The 13,852-nt window shown below is 48.4% G+C and overlaps 2 protein-coding genes across 2 annotated transcripts; one reads left to right on the top strand and one right to left on the bottom strand.

The window, feature by feature from the left end:
- On the top strand, positions 4,344 to 6,102 carry SERF2 (small EDRK-rich factor 2). The gene is made up of 3 exons (NM_001190206.1): positions 4,344 to 4,412; positions 5,030 to 5,138; positions 5,761 to 6,102. Exons 1-3 carry the CDS (start codon positions 4,406 to 4,408, stop codon positions 5,822 to 5,824), a joined length of 180 nt encoding a protein of 59 aa, NP_001177135.1. The 5' UTR covers positions 4,344 to 4,405; the 3' UTR covers positions 5,825 to 6,102.
- On the bottom strand, positions 7,075 to 11,488 carry SERINC4 (serine incorporator 4). The gene is made up of 10 exons (XM_013993067.2): positions 11,387 to 11,488; positions 10,397 to 10,575; positions 9,831 to 9,951; positions 9,650 to 9,743; positions 8,909 to 9,004; positions 8,685 to 8,811; positions 8,229 to 8,301; positions 7,753 to 7,801; positions 7,461 to 7,614; positions 7,075 to 7,288 (listed from the first exon to the last, which is right to left on the bottom strand). Exons 1-10 carry the CDS (start codon positions 11,486 to 11,488, stop codon positions 7,075 to 7,077), a joined length of 1,209 nt encoding a protein of 402 aa, XP_013848521.2.

Here is a 13,852-nt window from a genome sequence, read left to right as displayed (position 1 = left end):
GCTTTTTTGCTGTTGCTTGTATATTCTAGAGATTAAGCCCTTGTCAGTTGCATCATTTGAAACTATTTTCTCTCATTCTGTAAATTGTCTTTTTGTTTCCCTATTTGCTAACTCTTAACTCTGTGCTAAATTTGTTTATTAATTTATTTCATATTGAGCCACCTTGTGGCATATGGAACTCCCAGGCCGGGGATCAGATCTGAGCTGCAGTCTCGACCCAATCTGCAACTGTGGCAATGCTGGATCCTTAACCCACTGTGCCAGCTGGGGATAAAACCCACGTTCCAGTGCTCCCAAGATGCTGCTGATCCCCTTGTGCCACAGCAGGATCCTGTCTAGTTATTTGTTTTATTTGTTTATTTATTTGTTGTCTTTTTAGGGCTGCACCTATGGCATATGGAAGTTCCCAAGCTAGGGGTTGAATCAGAGCTGCAGCTGCTGGCCTATGCCACAGCCACAGAAACGCGGGATCCGAGCCACGTCTGTGACCCACACCACAGCGTGTGGCAATGCCGGATCCTTATTTTGACCAAGGCTAGGGACTGAACCTGCATCCTCTTGGATACTAGTCAGATTTGTTTCTGTGGAGCCACTATGGGAATTCCCTGTGCTAGTTTAAGTGAAGGTATTTTCTCTGCCCCTAGGCTGTTGGCCAGCCGTCACAGTTCTTTACCATATGGGCATCTCATAACATGGCAGCCTGGTCTCCCTGAGCCAGTGATCCAAGAGAGAAAGGAAAGCAGATGCTACATTGTCTTTTTTTTTTTTTTTTTTTTGTCTTTTTGCTATCTCTTGGGCTGCTCCTATGGCATATGGAGGTTCCCAGGCTAGGGGTCCAATCGGAGCTGTAGCCACCAGCCTACGCCAGAGCCACAGCAACGCAGGATCCAAGTCGCGTCTGTGACCTACACCTCAGCTCACGGCAATGCCAGATCGTTAACCCACTGAGCAAGGCCAGGGATCGAACCCGCAACCTCATGGTTCCTAGTCAGATTCGTTAACCACTGTGCCACGACGGGAACTCCTACATTGTCTTTTAGCATCAGAAGTGATAAACCATCATCTCTACCATATTCTAGTGGTCACATAGACCACTAGATATAGGGTGGGAGAGGACTGCACAAGGATGTGAATACCAGGAGGGAAGGATCATTAGGGGCCATTTCTGAGACTGGCTACTATATTAAGGCTAAGAGGAATTTGGAGAAGGAAGAGGAAGTTTTAAAACTGAAGAAAGAGATGGAGGAGACATTAACTAAATGCCTATTGTGGGCCAAATACTTTATACCAAGTTATCTATATTAATCTTTTCCACAACATTGAGGGGTAGGTATAATTAGCACTTTTCATATAAAGGAATTGAAGCATGGAGAAAATGAGTGTCCAAAATGAAAATCAAATCCAGTAAGTAGCAGAGTTAGAATTTGTATGTTGTTATGTGTGTCAGCAATGTAATTAATCTATTATATTTAGTATGTACCAAATGTGGGACATATGCTACTAGTGGTATGAGAAGTAATTTTATTTTATTTTATTTTTTCTTTTATGGCCCACACCTGTGGCATATGGAAGTTTCTGGGCCAGGGATTGGATCTGAGCCAGAGCTTCCATCCACACCCCAGCTGCAGCAACACTGGATCCTTAACTCACTGCACCACATTGGGAACTCCTAAGAGAAAAAATTTTAATTGGTATAGAGACATAGCATTAAGCAACATTGAAAGTATGAAAATTAAATGCTTTTCAATCTTCTGATTATGTCAATAGAAAGCTTCAGTTTGGAAGACTTATGCCTTATTACCCCTCCAACACTTGTTAATTTCTCTAAGAAAGAGAAAGCAGAAGTTCCAGTGTGGCACAATGAGTTAAGGATACAGCATTGTCACTGCAGCGGCTTTTAAGATTTATTTATTAAAAAAATCTTTTTTTTCGCTGTGGCACAAGTTCAGTCCTGGCCTGGGAATTTCCATATGCCATGGGATCAGCCAAAAAAAAAAAAAAAAAAAAAAAAAAAAGCAAGAGCGAGGACAGGCCCCAGGCTCAGTAATTTTGATAGTGACACTCTTCTGGTAGAAATTTAATAATATATTTCATTTTCATTGTATTTATTCATTTACTCATTTTTTTTTTTTTTGGTCTTTTCTAGGGTCTCACTTGTGGCATATGGACGTTCCCAGGCTAGGGGTCCAATTGGAGCTGTAGCTGCCGGCCTACACCACAGCTCACAGCAATGCCGGATCTTTAACCCACTGAGCGAGGCCAGGGGTCAAACCCGCAACCTCATGGTTCCTAGTCGGATTCGTTAATGACTGAGCCATGACAGGAACTCCTATTCAGTTTTTTTTTTTTTTAAATGTCATTTTCTGTTTCTTTTCTTTTTGGCTGCACCTGCAGCATTGAGAAGTTCCTGGGCCGGGATGGAACTAGCACCACAGCAGTGACCTGAGCCACAGCAATAAAAACTCTGGATCCTTAACTCCCTTCATCACCAGGGAAATCTTCATTGTATTTATCTATTTATTTTTTCATTTATTTAATTTGGAAGTTCCCAGTTAGGGGTCATATTGGAGCTACAGCTGCCAGCCTACACCACAGCCACAGCAACAAAGGATCTTAGCTGGGAGCTGCGTCTGTGACCTACACCACAGCTCACAGCAACAAAGGATCTTAGCTGGGAGCTGCGTCTGTGACCTACACCACAGCTCACAGCAAAGCTGGATCCTTAATCCACTGAGCGAGGCCAGGAAATGAACCTGCATCCTCATGGATAGTAGTTGGATTGTTTCTGTTGCCACAATGGGAACTCCACATTGCATGTATGTATTTATTTTAGTGATTTTTATTTTTTCCATTATAGCTGGTTTACAGTGTTCTGTCAATTTTCTACTGCACAGCAAGGTGACCCAGTCACACATATACATATACATTTCTTTTTCTCACATTACCATGCTCCATCATAAGTGATTTGATATAGTTCCCAGTGCTATACAGCAGGATCCCATTGCCTATCCATTTCAAAGGCAATAGTTTGCATTGTATTTATTTTTATAGTTACTTCATGTTTGTGGGCAAGCAGTAACTGATTTTAAATTTACTAAAGGAATATTAAGTTTGGGCTGTATTCTTCACTTAAAACTGATATAATTTTTTTTTTTTTTGGCCACGCCCCAGGCATGTGGAAGTTTCTTGGCCAGGGATCTAACCTGCCTGTGCCACAGCAGCTCCAAGGCAGATCCTTGAACTACTGTGCCACTAGGGGGCTTCCGAAAAATTTTAACAAGAAGTAGTAGTGATTACTTGGATATGGCAAAAATCATGAGAATTTCCTGAATGTGGTTTATTGCATGCCCATTAGCGCTACGTTGAGACAGAAGCAAGTTTGAAGTTCTAGCCTCAAGTCAGTTCTGCTATGGGCATTAGCTAGAGAAAATCACAACCAATCCCTTCCTGTGAGATTTCCTAAGCATTTCTCCTTTATCCAGTGAATTCCCCAGGATAGGTAGGGAGTCGTAGACAGATTAGCAGTGCTGGGAATGAGAATTCAGCGGGAAGTCTAATCTTCCCGCCCTATTCAACTACCAATTACAAGCCAGGTATGGCTGGTGGAGATAGTAGTAGAGAAAGCTAGAGGGAGAAATGGACATAGCATGTGCATTTCCCAATCTCTCAGTCTGTGACTTTGGAGTCCTTCAATACTTGCAAGCAACATATTTAAAGCTTCCGTGGCGATAAGAGTAGGATCAAATTTTAGGACCTACAGGATGTGGTTGCTTATTTCCATATTGGAGGAGTTTGGATGGGGGAACAATGGGGTTGGAAGGGAGTTTCTGAAGTTGCGTCTGTACGTGATTTTACAGCGTACGTGAATTCAGGTGTCCTCATGAGTGGCTCGGTAGCGGTGGGGAATCCTAACCACAGAGTTTAGCCCCAGAGTCTTGCGAAAAGAACCTGGGGGACCATTTCCGCCGCCGAGATGCCCCGCCCTCCGTCCCTCCAAGGTTTCCTATGGGCGAGTTTGTCTCCCAAACCTTCCCCGCATGAGGTCACTCTGCCAGGTCACGTGCTCAAGCCCGCGGGAGCGCCACATCGCCAGCCGCACCCCTCCACCCCCACCCTGCCCACGTGACCCGGCCTACTTTCTCCCCACCCGACCCAACGACTTGCTCGGGAAGCCCCGCCCCACGCCGTGCGCTCTGCCTACGAACCTCCGCCTCTCAGCCGTCCGGGCTCAAGCGTGGCCCGTGGCCCCACGTGTTTACTCCTGTCCAATGGGAGTCGGAGTCCGGGAGCGAAGGGGCGGGGAGGAAAAGACGACTTCTTTACGCTGCGAGAAAGGGGCGGGGCTTCCAACGTCGTTCTGAGCGAGGGGACGCAACGGAGGCAGGCCGGAGCCGCTGCCGTCGCCATGACCCGTGAGCACCGAATCCCCCTTCTCTTGCCCCTTTCTCCTCTTCACCCTGCACAAGACTGCCAAATCTCGGCACTGACCTCCTTTTGGCTTCGCCAGCGAGACCCTTCTCTGGGAGAGGTCTATAGCGACCCTCACCCTAGCAGCCCGGAAATCGACCCTTCGCCCACCGCCACTTTTTGAGAACCTTACCCCCACCGCCCCTTCAGGCAAAACCCTTCCCAGACCTTCCGTGGTGTGGGGAGAAGCCCTGTGCCCCTGTGGTGGACCCCGAGCTCCTCTACTCCAGATCTCTGCCCATCCCCCACAGAGATCCATACCACGTACACCCACCACCACCACCACCTGTCTGGGCCCCCATGCTGCAACGAAATTCGAAACTTGTCTCTAGCAGGCTTCTCGGGACTGTCGTCCCTCGATTTCCCAGTTTGACCTGCCCCGTGGCAGCTTCCGCACCCCCCCTCCCCGCCCAATCTGCAGTCTAGGCCCTGAAAAACGGTCCCGTGTCGACGCCTGGGGAATGAAGTATTGGACCCTACTGGTGTCCCGGGTCAGGGAACAGGGTTGTCGGTGTGTGGCCAGAAAGGCTCTCGCGTCTCACCTTTTACCTTTTTTCTTTAGGCGGTAACCAGCGCGAGCTCGCCCGCCAGAAGAATATGAAAAAGCAGAGCGACTCGGTTAAGGGAAAGCGCCGAGATGACGGGCTTTCTGCTGCCGCCCGCAAGCAGAGGTAGCCCCAGGGAGGGGAGGGGAGGGTGGGGTGAGACCTGGGTTAGACCAAGGGTTGTACCAGCAAAGAGAACTACCTCAGGGCTTACCATCTGGACTAGTCGTGAGGGGCAGAGTGCATTGTTTGCTCTAGGGTTTTATTCCTCTCACCTTCTAAATTGTTAGCTCACAGCCATATAGGAACGGACTGGGGCTGGTGCTTACTCTCGGTCTGATTTGTGAGTGCCCCCCGGGTCTGACCTTAAGGGCAAGGGCAGGGAACTTCACATTTCAAATGCAGTAGTGGTTATGACAGCCCAGTCCTTTTGGCCCTCCTTGCAGTTCATTTGTCCTCCCTTCTCCCAACCTTTCTCACTGGTGTTGCTGGGTGTGGTACTTGGCACAGAATAGCCTTGGGCCTGTGTGGCCAGACTTCTGACCCCTTGGGCAAAAGCCAGATAGAGACTGATTGCCTTTTGAGCCTCAGCTCTCTTCCTCTTGTTCTCCTAGGGTGGGAATATAGCAGCCACACGCTGAATTTTGTCCCATCCACTTCCATCTTATCCTTTGTGCCCTTCATCCCCCTGCATCTTGTCCTTTTTGCCCTCTGGTACCTCCCAGTGCCCCATCATCTCTACCCCCAGGGACTCGGAGATCATGCAGCAGAAGCAGAAAAAGGCAAACGAGAAGAAGGAGGAACCCAAGTAGCTTTGTGGCTTCGTGTCCAACCCTCTTGCCCTTCGCCTGTGTGCCTGGAGCCAGTCCCACCACGCTCGCGTTTTCTCCTGTAGTGCTCACAGGTCCCAGCACCGATGGCATTCCCTTTGCCCTGAGTCTGCAGCGGGTCCCTTTTGTGCTTCCTTCCCCTCAGGTAGCCTCTCTCCCCCTGGGCCACTCCTGGGGGTGAGGAGGTTACCTCTTCCCAGTGTTTTTTATTCCTGTGGGGCTCACCCCAAAGTATTAAAAGTAGCTTTGTAATTCCTTGAGCGCCTGGTTTGACTGGGGATTTGGGGGGTTGGGGATGGAGGAATGGCTGCCTGCCCTTTCCCACCAAAAGGGGAGACCTTTAGACTCCAAAAGGTTGTGGATATGTAGATTAAGTGAAACGTCAAAGCAAAAATCCTTTATTGTGCTACAACAAACAGACAAATATGTTGGGTACGTGGTAGAGAAATCCTCTCAGAACCGTAGGGACTTCTTTTCTGTGATATCAGTCCCACACTCGGACCTTAAACACCATCTTAAGGATGGGGTTGAGGTCCTAAGAAGGAAGGCTCCAAGACCTAAATGTATGCCCCTCTTCCTTATTCTTCCTCAGTTTGCTCACCTTCTTGAAAGTTGGCCCAGATCCTGCTGCTCATTAACTTCCCATGGCTAGCTGCTCTCAAGTGTTCACATTCTCTTCTGTTCTGTCATTCCTCATGGAATGAGGGTGGTTTTTGTCTTTCCATTTCCTTTGACCTCAGCATCAGGATTAAAACCCAGGGTAGTCTCTGCTCCTTTCTTCCTGTGTCCTGGTTTGTTCTGGGCTTCTTACATCCCTGTACCCAGGGCTGAACTACTTATTTTCCTTTTTATCTTCAAGGGCAGAGCCAACTAAGTCTTCAGTCCCCATTGGTCTTTCCCTGCCCCCATCTCCACCATGAGAGCCAGGAAAGAGCTGGTGCCACACTGTCTGCTGGGATCAGCAGTGGTTCCTGAGCTGCTGACTTAGTTAGGCTCTTGCTGCCGAGTTAGGCTCTTGAGCTGGGGTGAAGATGTAATGCTAGCGCCGGTGAGTCAGATGTTCAGGGTCAGGGTGTGTATAGCCACTTTTTTCAAGTCGGATGTACTACTGACTGCAGCCTAAAGGGAGGTAACTACACATTGTGTCCTTGAGGTATTTGTTGGGCTGGCCAGCTCCTGTGACCCAAGACTAGGGTTACAACTTCAAGGTAACATGAGTCTGTTAAAAGTACTTAGATTGGATGTTTGTTATCTGGTGATACTGATGCATGACAATGTTGCCTGACAATAGGAGGGGGCTGGGGTTCCTGGGTGGGGGACCAACAAAGTGGTGCCAGTAGCAGCCCCAGGTAGAGGAGTACACAGGCCCAGCATGAGGCAACCTTGACCCAGAAAGTAGCCCAGCTACCCATGGTGAACGTCTTTTCCAGTTCTGCTCCCTCATAGCTGTGGAACCAAAGCTCTGGTTAAGGCCATGACTTTTAAATCATCTGTCCTACCTCCCACTGAAGAGTATGGTAGACCCATGTGTGTCTCCTAAGAACTCTTAGGACTAGCCTTGAATTGTTCTTAAAATAGCAAGGTTTTCAAAAGTATCACAGGCCCGTCTCCATCCTACCTGAACCAGTTGGTGAGGGTAACCATGACATAGAGTGATGCTAGGAAGAAGACAAAGTGGAAGGCAGAATAGCTGTAGGAAAGCTGCTGGGCTTGCGCTGGAAGAGCTGGAGAGGTATCTTGGTCAGCTGGCCTGGCAGTCCCACCTCTTTGCCCTGGAGATAGGAAAGGACTGCTGGCAGCAGAGCTGCTGAAACACCTCTCCCCCACCCCCCTTTTGTGAAGGCACTTGAGAGCTTTTTGGCACTCTGCAGAAATCTACACTTTGTTATGGATCTTCATTTGACACTCACCTTTCTCTGGCTCCACTGATTCCAGGCAGCAGAAGCAGAGTGAGGGTGTCTGTAAAACAAAAGGGAGCATGTTTTGGAATGACTTTAAAATAATGTCTTGGTAATAGTATAGGAAACTGAAAAGATTGGTCTGGTATTAAAAAGTGGAGGCACACCTGGGTTCAAATTCTAGCTCCAGCATTTAACTGGCTATGGAAACTTTGGTAAGATGTTTAACCTTCTGTGCCTCGATTTCTCCATTTGTAAAATGGAGCAAATAACCTACCTCACAGGGTTGTTGTGAGGACTAAATTAAATGAGATTGTGTATGTGTATGTAAAGTATCTAGCACAGTGCCTAGCACATTGTGGGTACTCAATAAAAGGTAATAGCAGCTAGAATCTGAGCATTCTGGGTAGAGGTTGATAGGATGTGTGTGTGTCTGGCTATGTGTGATGGGGGAGGGATATTGGGGATAATGAGCTCTCCATCCTCACCTGGAACTCATAGCTGTAAACCTTGACCATCCACAAGGGCCCAAATACCTCAGCCAGGTAGGATGCCTCATTGCTGAGAAAGAAGAGAAGGTTCTCAAACTGGTCTAGTTATGCAGCAGGAGGGGTTGCCTGAGGGCATTTACTGCCAGCTGGTACATATTTGCAAACTCTCAGGGAGGGTATTGTGCTCCCAGAGTCCCTTTTCCTCCAGATTTAGAGGGCCTTAAAATGTTGGTACATTTTAAAATTCTCAAGTCACTTCTGCTGCCCATTCACCTCATACAGATCATCTGACAAGTGCTATTCTTAGAAATTGTTTTTATTCATGGGGAACTTTCCTCACTCTTAACATTGCTCTGAAGTTTAAATAAACCATGATCCCAGGCAACCTCCTGACTCTCCCTGTCCTGACCATCCTCCCTTCTCTCACACCTCTCCCTTGACACCTTTACGTACCAAGCAAAAAGCACACAGGCATACATGATGCCAGCACTCAGCACTGCCAGAGAAGCATTGGGTATTTCAGGTTCCATTTTACTCAGGCCAGGCAGGCACAGAGTGTGATTCTGTCCTTGAAGGATTACTGAGAAGGGGCAACAGAAGAGAAGCATGGTAACAAAAAGCTAGGTATTTGGTAGGAGCAAAAGTTTTAGCATGGGGAATCCAGGTCCTTTTCTTACCACTCTCTGGAGGACGGCTGGACAGTGCAGAGAATGTCAGGTACATGATATAGCAGCTGATGATAGAGGCTTGTAGAAGGCCAGAGCGTGGCTGCTCTGGGGAGAATGGGAATCATTGCTTTAGCTTAAAGGGTAGTAATTTCCTTCACTCCTACCCCCACCTGCACTCTGTCTCCCACCCTTTGGGGGAAGCAGAGAATTGAGATTAGGGAGGCTAATGAAATTTGCTATACTAAAGGCCCTTCAGATCTGGAATGTTGCAAGGCATGTACCCACTGAGGCGGATGCAGGGAGCGATGGAGAGGAAGGAGAGGAGCCCACAGAAACAAAGGTGCAGACTAAGCAGCATCTTGTTCAGCAGGCAGCCGGCTGGGTGTGTGTAGTGGCGGAACAGGAGCACAGCTGCTACACCTGCCATACTGTAGAATCCTAGGGTGGTCAGCAGCACAGCTAGGAACCAGCGGCAGTCTTGGGCTGCACCTGTTTGCCTAAGGGTGGTAGGTGGGCAGTGGCTTGGGGCTCCAACTCTTCTTTTTACCCATTACCAACTATTCCCCCTCTCAGAAGAGTGGTGTGACTTACCATTGCACTTGGCCCACAGTCATCACATTCCTGAGCTTTTCGATACTGCTTAGTGGGAAACTTAAAGTCATCGGTCATGTCCTTTGCCCAACCCCACTGGGTCTAGTAGAAATGTCAGACAGCCTTCCCAAGAAATCTTGAGGGTTATGTGCTCCTTACCAGTTCTTGTTCCAAGAATGGGCAAAGGCTGTAATAAGCACCAACTGCAGCAGGATGAATGTAAAGCCTCCACAGATGCCAATGTAATGCCAGACTGCAAGTGAAGCATCAGTGGAAAACTAGCTGATCATATTGTTAACTCCTGGTCCTCTTGCTACCCTCTTTTTTTCCTTAGAAAAACTTTTAGCTCACTCTTGCCGATCAGGATGAGATGGAAGGTACCTGGGAAGAGATGCTCATCAGGGATGCAGAAAGCAACAGCACAGAGACCTAGCAGGAACAGCAGCTTGAGGACCCAGAAGCTGGTTAGGAGGGAAAGAGAAAACCAGACTCAGAAGAAAAGCAAAGGAGGAATGCAAAGGGAAAAGGAAAACTATAGAAAAGGGGAGAAAAGAGACAACTAAGTATAGGAGGGGAAGAATCAGTCCCATGTAAGGGACTGGAGACAGGTCCCTCACAGCCTGTGTAAAGTTCTGACTCTCAAATATCTAAATAACATCTGGACAATGTTTAGCATTGACAGAGGGCTTGTATATAGTAACCCCACTGTTATCTCCATTTTAGAAACTAGAAGCTCAAAGAGGATAAGTATGTGGCTTGTGGTCATATGGCAGGTATAGTAGAAGCAGGGACTTAACTTATTTTCTGTCTCTTTACAGTGCTATTACTCCATCTTGGAATTTCCTTTGCTCAGCTTATGTGTACTTACCTCCCCATCCTCTCCCCACCTAAAGAGTACACACAAACCTATTATGCAGCTGTGCTCGCAGGCTGGTGGGGGAGTGGAGGTGGACCAGCAGCACAGCCTGTAGCAGGTGGAAGGTGGCAGTTCCTGCACATACTCGGTACACAGCCCCAGAGCCACTGAGAACTGGGCAGTGAGAATGGCCAAACAGATGGGCACACAGCCCTGAGGGCATCTGGATCTGGAGGGAAGATACATGTGAGAAATGGCTGGGTGAATCGTTACACCTACTTCCATGAGTATGTCCACTCATTTCCCTCCATCCAAATCTTTTGTCTATCTTAGGGTTTCTCCTTTTATTCTCCCACTTACTCCACGTGCCTTGCCCCAGACTCTTTCCACTACTGTCCTTGACAATAGGAGGCAGCAGACTGCTGAGGCCCCCACATGGAGGAGAATGTAGAACAGGCGGCTACAAGGAGACTCTGTGAGAGGAGGCCACCTAGAATGCCGGCAGCAGGTACAGGAAACAGGCCCACAGCAGGACACCTGAGGGTAGAGCACGTGCAGGGCAGCAAAGCAGAGATGATTTACTGAGGAAGGGCTTACATTAATGTATGTGTGAGGTTAACCCATGAGGCTGAATTCCAAAATTTCCCCCTCCCTTCTCTTCTTTCCTTTTACTCAGGAATTCTCAGACTCTCTGGTTCCAGGCTATTTAGGATTGCCTTCCACTGACATCAAGTAGCGCTTTCATCATAAGAGCTTACCTGCTGGCTTGAGCAGAATTTCCCAAAAGCCTAAGTCACACCTGGCTTCAAACCCTTCCCTGGACCTAAACATCTGGTACCAGGAACATGGGAGGAGAGGTTTAATGATGAATGTTCTTAGAGGCAAAGAAGCATAAGGGCCCCAGAGGAAAGGAAGGCCTATCCTTATTTAAACAGCTCCCCTGGGTTTTTCTCCCCAGCTTTTTAGATTCCCCACTATTTCCTTCCAGTTTTTCAGATAGCACATGCTCTAGGGAGCTCTCTGGCCAAATATCCTCTCACCTGATAGAAGGGAGGGCTCAGTATGACGCTGCTCACTCCACTGTGTTGCTGCGCCAGGCGGGGAGAGGTGCTCGAGCTCGTGACCGCCTTTGCACCCACCATCCTTATCCCAGGGATTAGGCCCAGGTCCACCAGATGGACAGTAGATGAGAAAGGCGCTTTCCTTTGTATCAGCCCACTGGACTGTGCTGAGGCTGGTCACCCAGTTTAAGGCAGAATGGAGGGGAGGGAAAAGAACACCAACCTCCAGGATGTGGTAAATGCAAATGTCCCTGTGAAACTACTTTCTCCCCGGGGGCCTGTTCTTCTCAGATTAGGGAGTGGTTTGGTATCTGGCCTGTAGATTAGCATTCTTAATTGGTTTAGGATTAGACTTTATCCATCTGGAAGAGAATTCCTTGAGGTGTGTGGGCGGATCTAGATGAAGAGGAGGAGGACAGTCTGGAGTGATGACAGGTTAGGCTGGGACACGGCCTGTCAGAAAACAACTCTGTACAAGCCGGAAAGGAAGTCAAAGAGACAACCGGTTTCCTCGTTGAAGCTTCTAGAACCAGAGCACTAAAGAAGGTGTGGTCCAGGGGCAGCCCCGCCTCCTCTCCGGGCGGAAGTTGCGGGGCAGTTACCGGAAGTCCTCATGAGGCGGGGCCGGGCCTGAGGGGCGGCGCGGTGGGATCGAAATGGCGACCGAGGGGGATGTGGAGCTAGAATTGGAGACTGAGACCAGTGGCCCGGAGCGACCTCCCGAGAAGCCACGGAAGCACGACAGCGGTGCGGCGGACTTGGAGCGAGTCACCGATTATGCGGAGGAGAAGGAGATCCAGAGTTCCAATCTGGAGACGGTGAGGTTGGCCGGGAGCTTGTCTGGGCGGGATGAGAGGAGAAAAGGCTTTGAGGCTGTAAGTGGAAGCCCCGCTTCAGGACGTGGCCTGACCCGTGAGGTGGGAGGAAGCGAGAGGGAAGCTGAACCGTCACTGGGGCTCGCCGCTCGCAAAAAGGAGCTTTGGAGATTGGGTTGAAAGTGGATCTCGGGTGTACGGAATTGAATTAAACATAGGCCCTGGTTCCTCGGACACTCGTCGTGAATATACACCTCACCTGCTTGGCACTGGTGTTTGCAGTAACTACATCTGCCTTTTCTATAGGCCATGTCCGTAATCGGAGATAGGCGGTCCCGGGAGCAGAAAGCAAAGCAGGAGCGGTAAGTCTTACGCACGCAATCACCCTACCACCCCCTGCTTTTTCCCCCAGACGAAGGGTATAAAAAAGCCATCGTTAGGCTTTTTATACTTGGTACTGTTCTTCAACTCTAACATCAATTCCTGCAGATCTAAGATTTAGGATTTTACTCTTTTGTTAGTGGAAGGAAAAGCCTCCTAACAACGCCTGCTGCCTGCTGGACATACTCTATGGGATAGGGTGGGATGGGATGTTAAGTGAGGGGGCGGGAGTCTTTTTGTATTTTCAGTCAGCAGTATTTACCAAGTCATTTGTAAGGCACAGCCGGGAATGATCCTTTCTGGGAGTTTAAGGTGGAGGTAGGGATTGAGGACTAAAGTACATGAATATTTGCAGGGAGAAGGAACTGGCAAAAGTCACCATCAAGAAGGAAGATCTGGAGCTGATAGTGAGTAATAATGTCTAACTAGTGTGTGAACCGGGAAGGTTAGTTTGATTTGGGTTGTTTCCTGAAACAGCATGATTTGCTGCCACATTAATGCACTGGAGGAAACTTAGCTAATATTGATCCTTTTCTTGCAGATGACAGAGATGGAGATCTCTCGAGCAGCAGCAGAACGGAGTTTGAGAGAACACATGGGCAACGTGGTAGAGGCTCTTATTGCCCTGACCAACTGATTTGTGCTTTCTCAGACATACCCACTGGATTAACTTATTTCAATAAAGATGCCTTCTTTTTCTTGCAGTTTTATCATTTTGGATGAAGTGCAATGTATGTTTATATTGTATCTTATTGTGGAAAATTTACATGTTGGGGTAATGAGCGTATGTGAAGGATCAATGTAGAAGAAAGAGTACTCATGTTCAGATGCTGAATGAGGCCAGGCTCATTCATTTATCTAGTTCTCAGCAGTGTTCAAAGTACACTTAAGAGTCTCAGCAAAGTTTACTGTACCCTGTGGTGTGTGTAGCTTATGAAAAGCTGAAAGGTCAGTACCTCCTTAGGAGCCATGTGTATAGATGTCACCAATCCAGTTCATAAGCCTTTTTTTTTTGGTCTTTTTGCTATTTCTTTGGGCCGCTCCCGCGGCACATGGAGGTTCCCAGGCTAGGGGTCTAATCAGAGCTGCAGCCACCTGCCTACGCCAGAGCCACAGCAACGCGGGATCCGAGCCGCGTTTGCAACCTACACCACAGCTCACGGCAACGCCGGACCCTTAACCCACTGAGCAAGGGCAGGGACTGAACCCGCAACCTCATGGTTCCTAGTCGGATTCGTTAACCACTGCG

The sequence above is a fragment of the Sus scrofa genome, chromosome 1 (assembly GCF_000003025.6).
Source record: "Sus scrofa isolate TJ Tabasco breed Duroc chromosome 1, Sscrofa11.1, whole genome shotgun sequence".
Lineage (NCBI taxonomy): Eukaryota > Metazoa > Chordata > Mammalia > Artiodactyla > Suidae > Sus > Sus scrofa.
The sequence above is the reverse complement of the archived record's forward strand: the minus strand, read 5'-3'. Positions and strand labels throughout refer to the sequence as shown.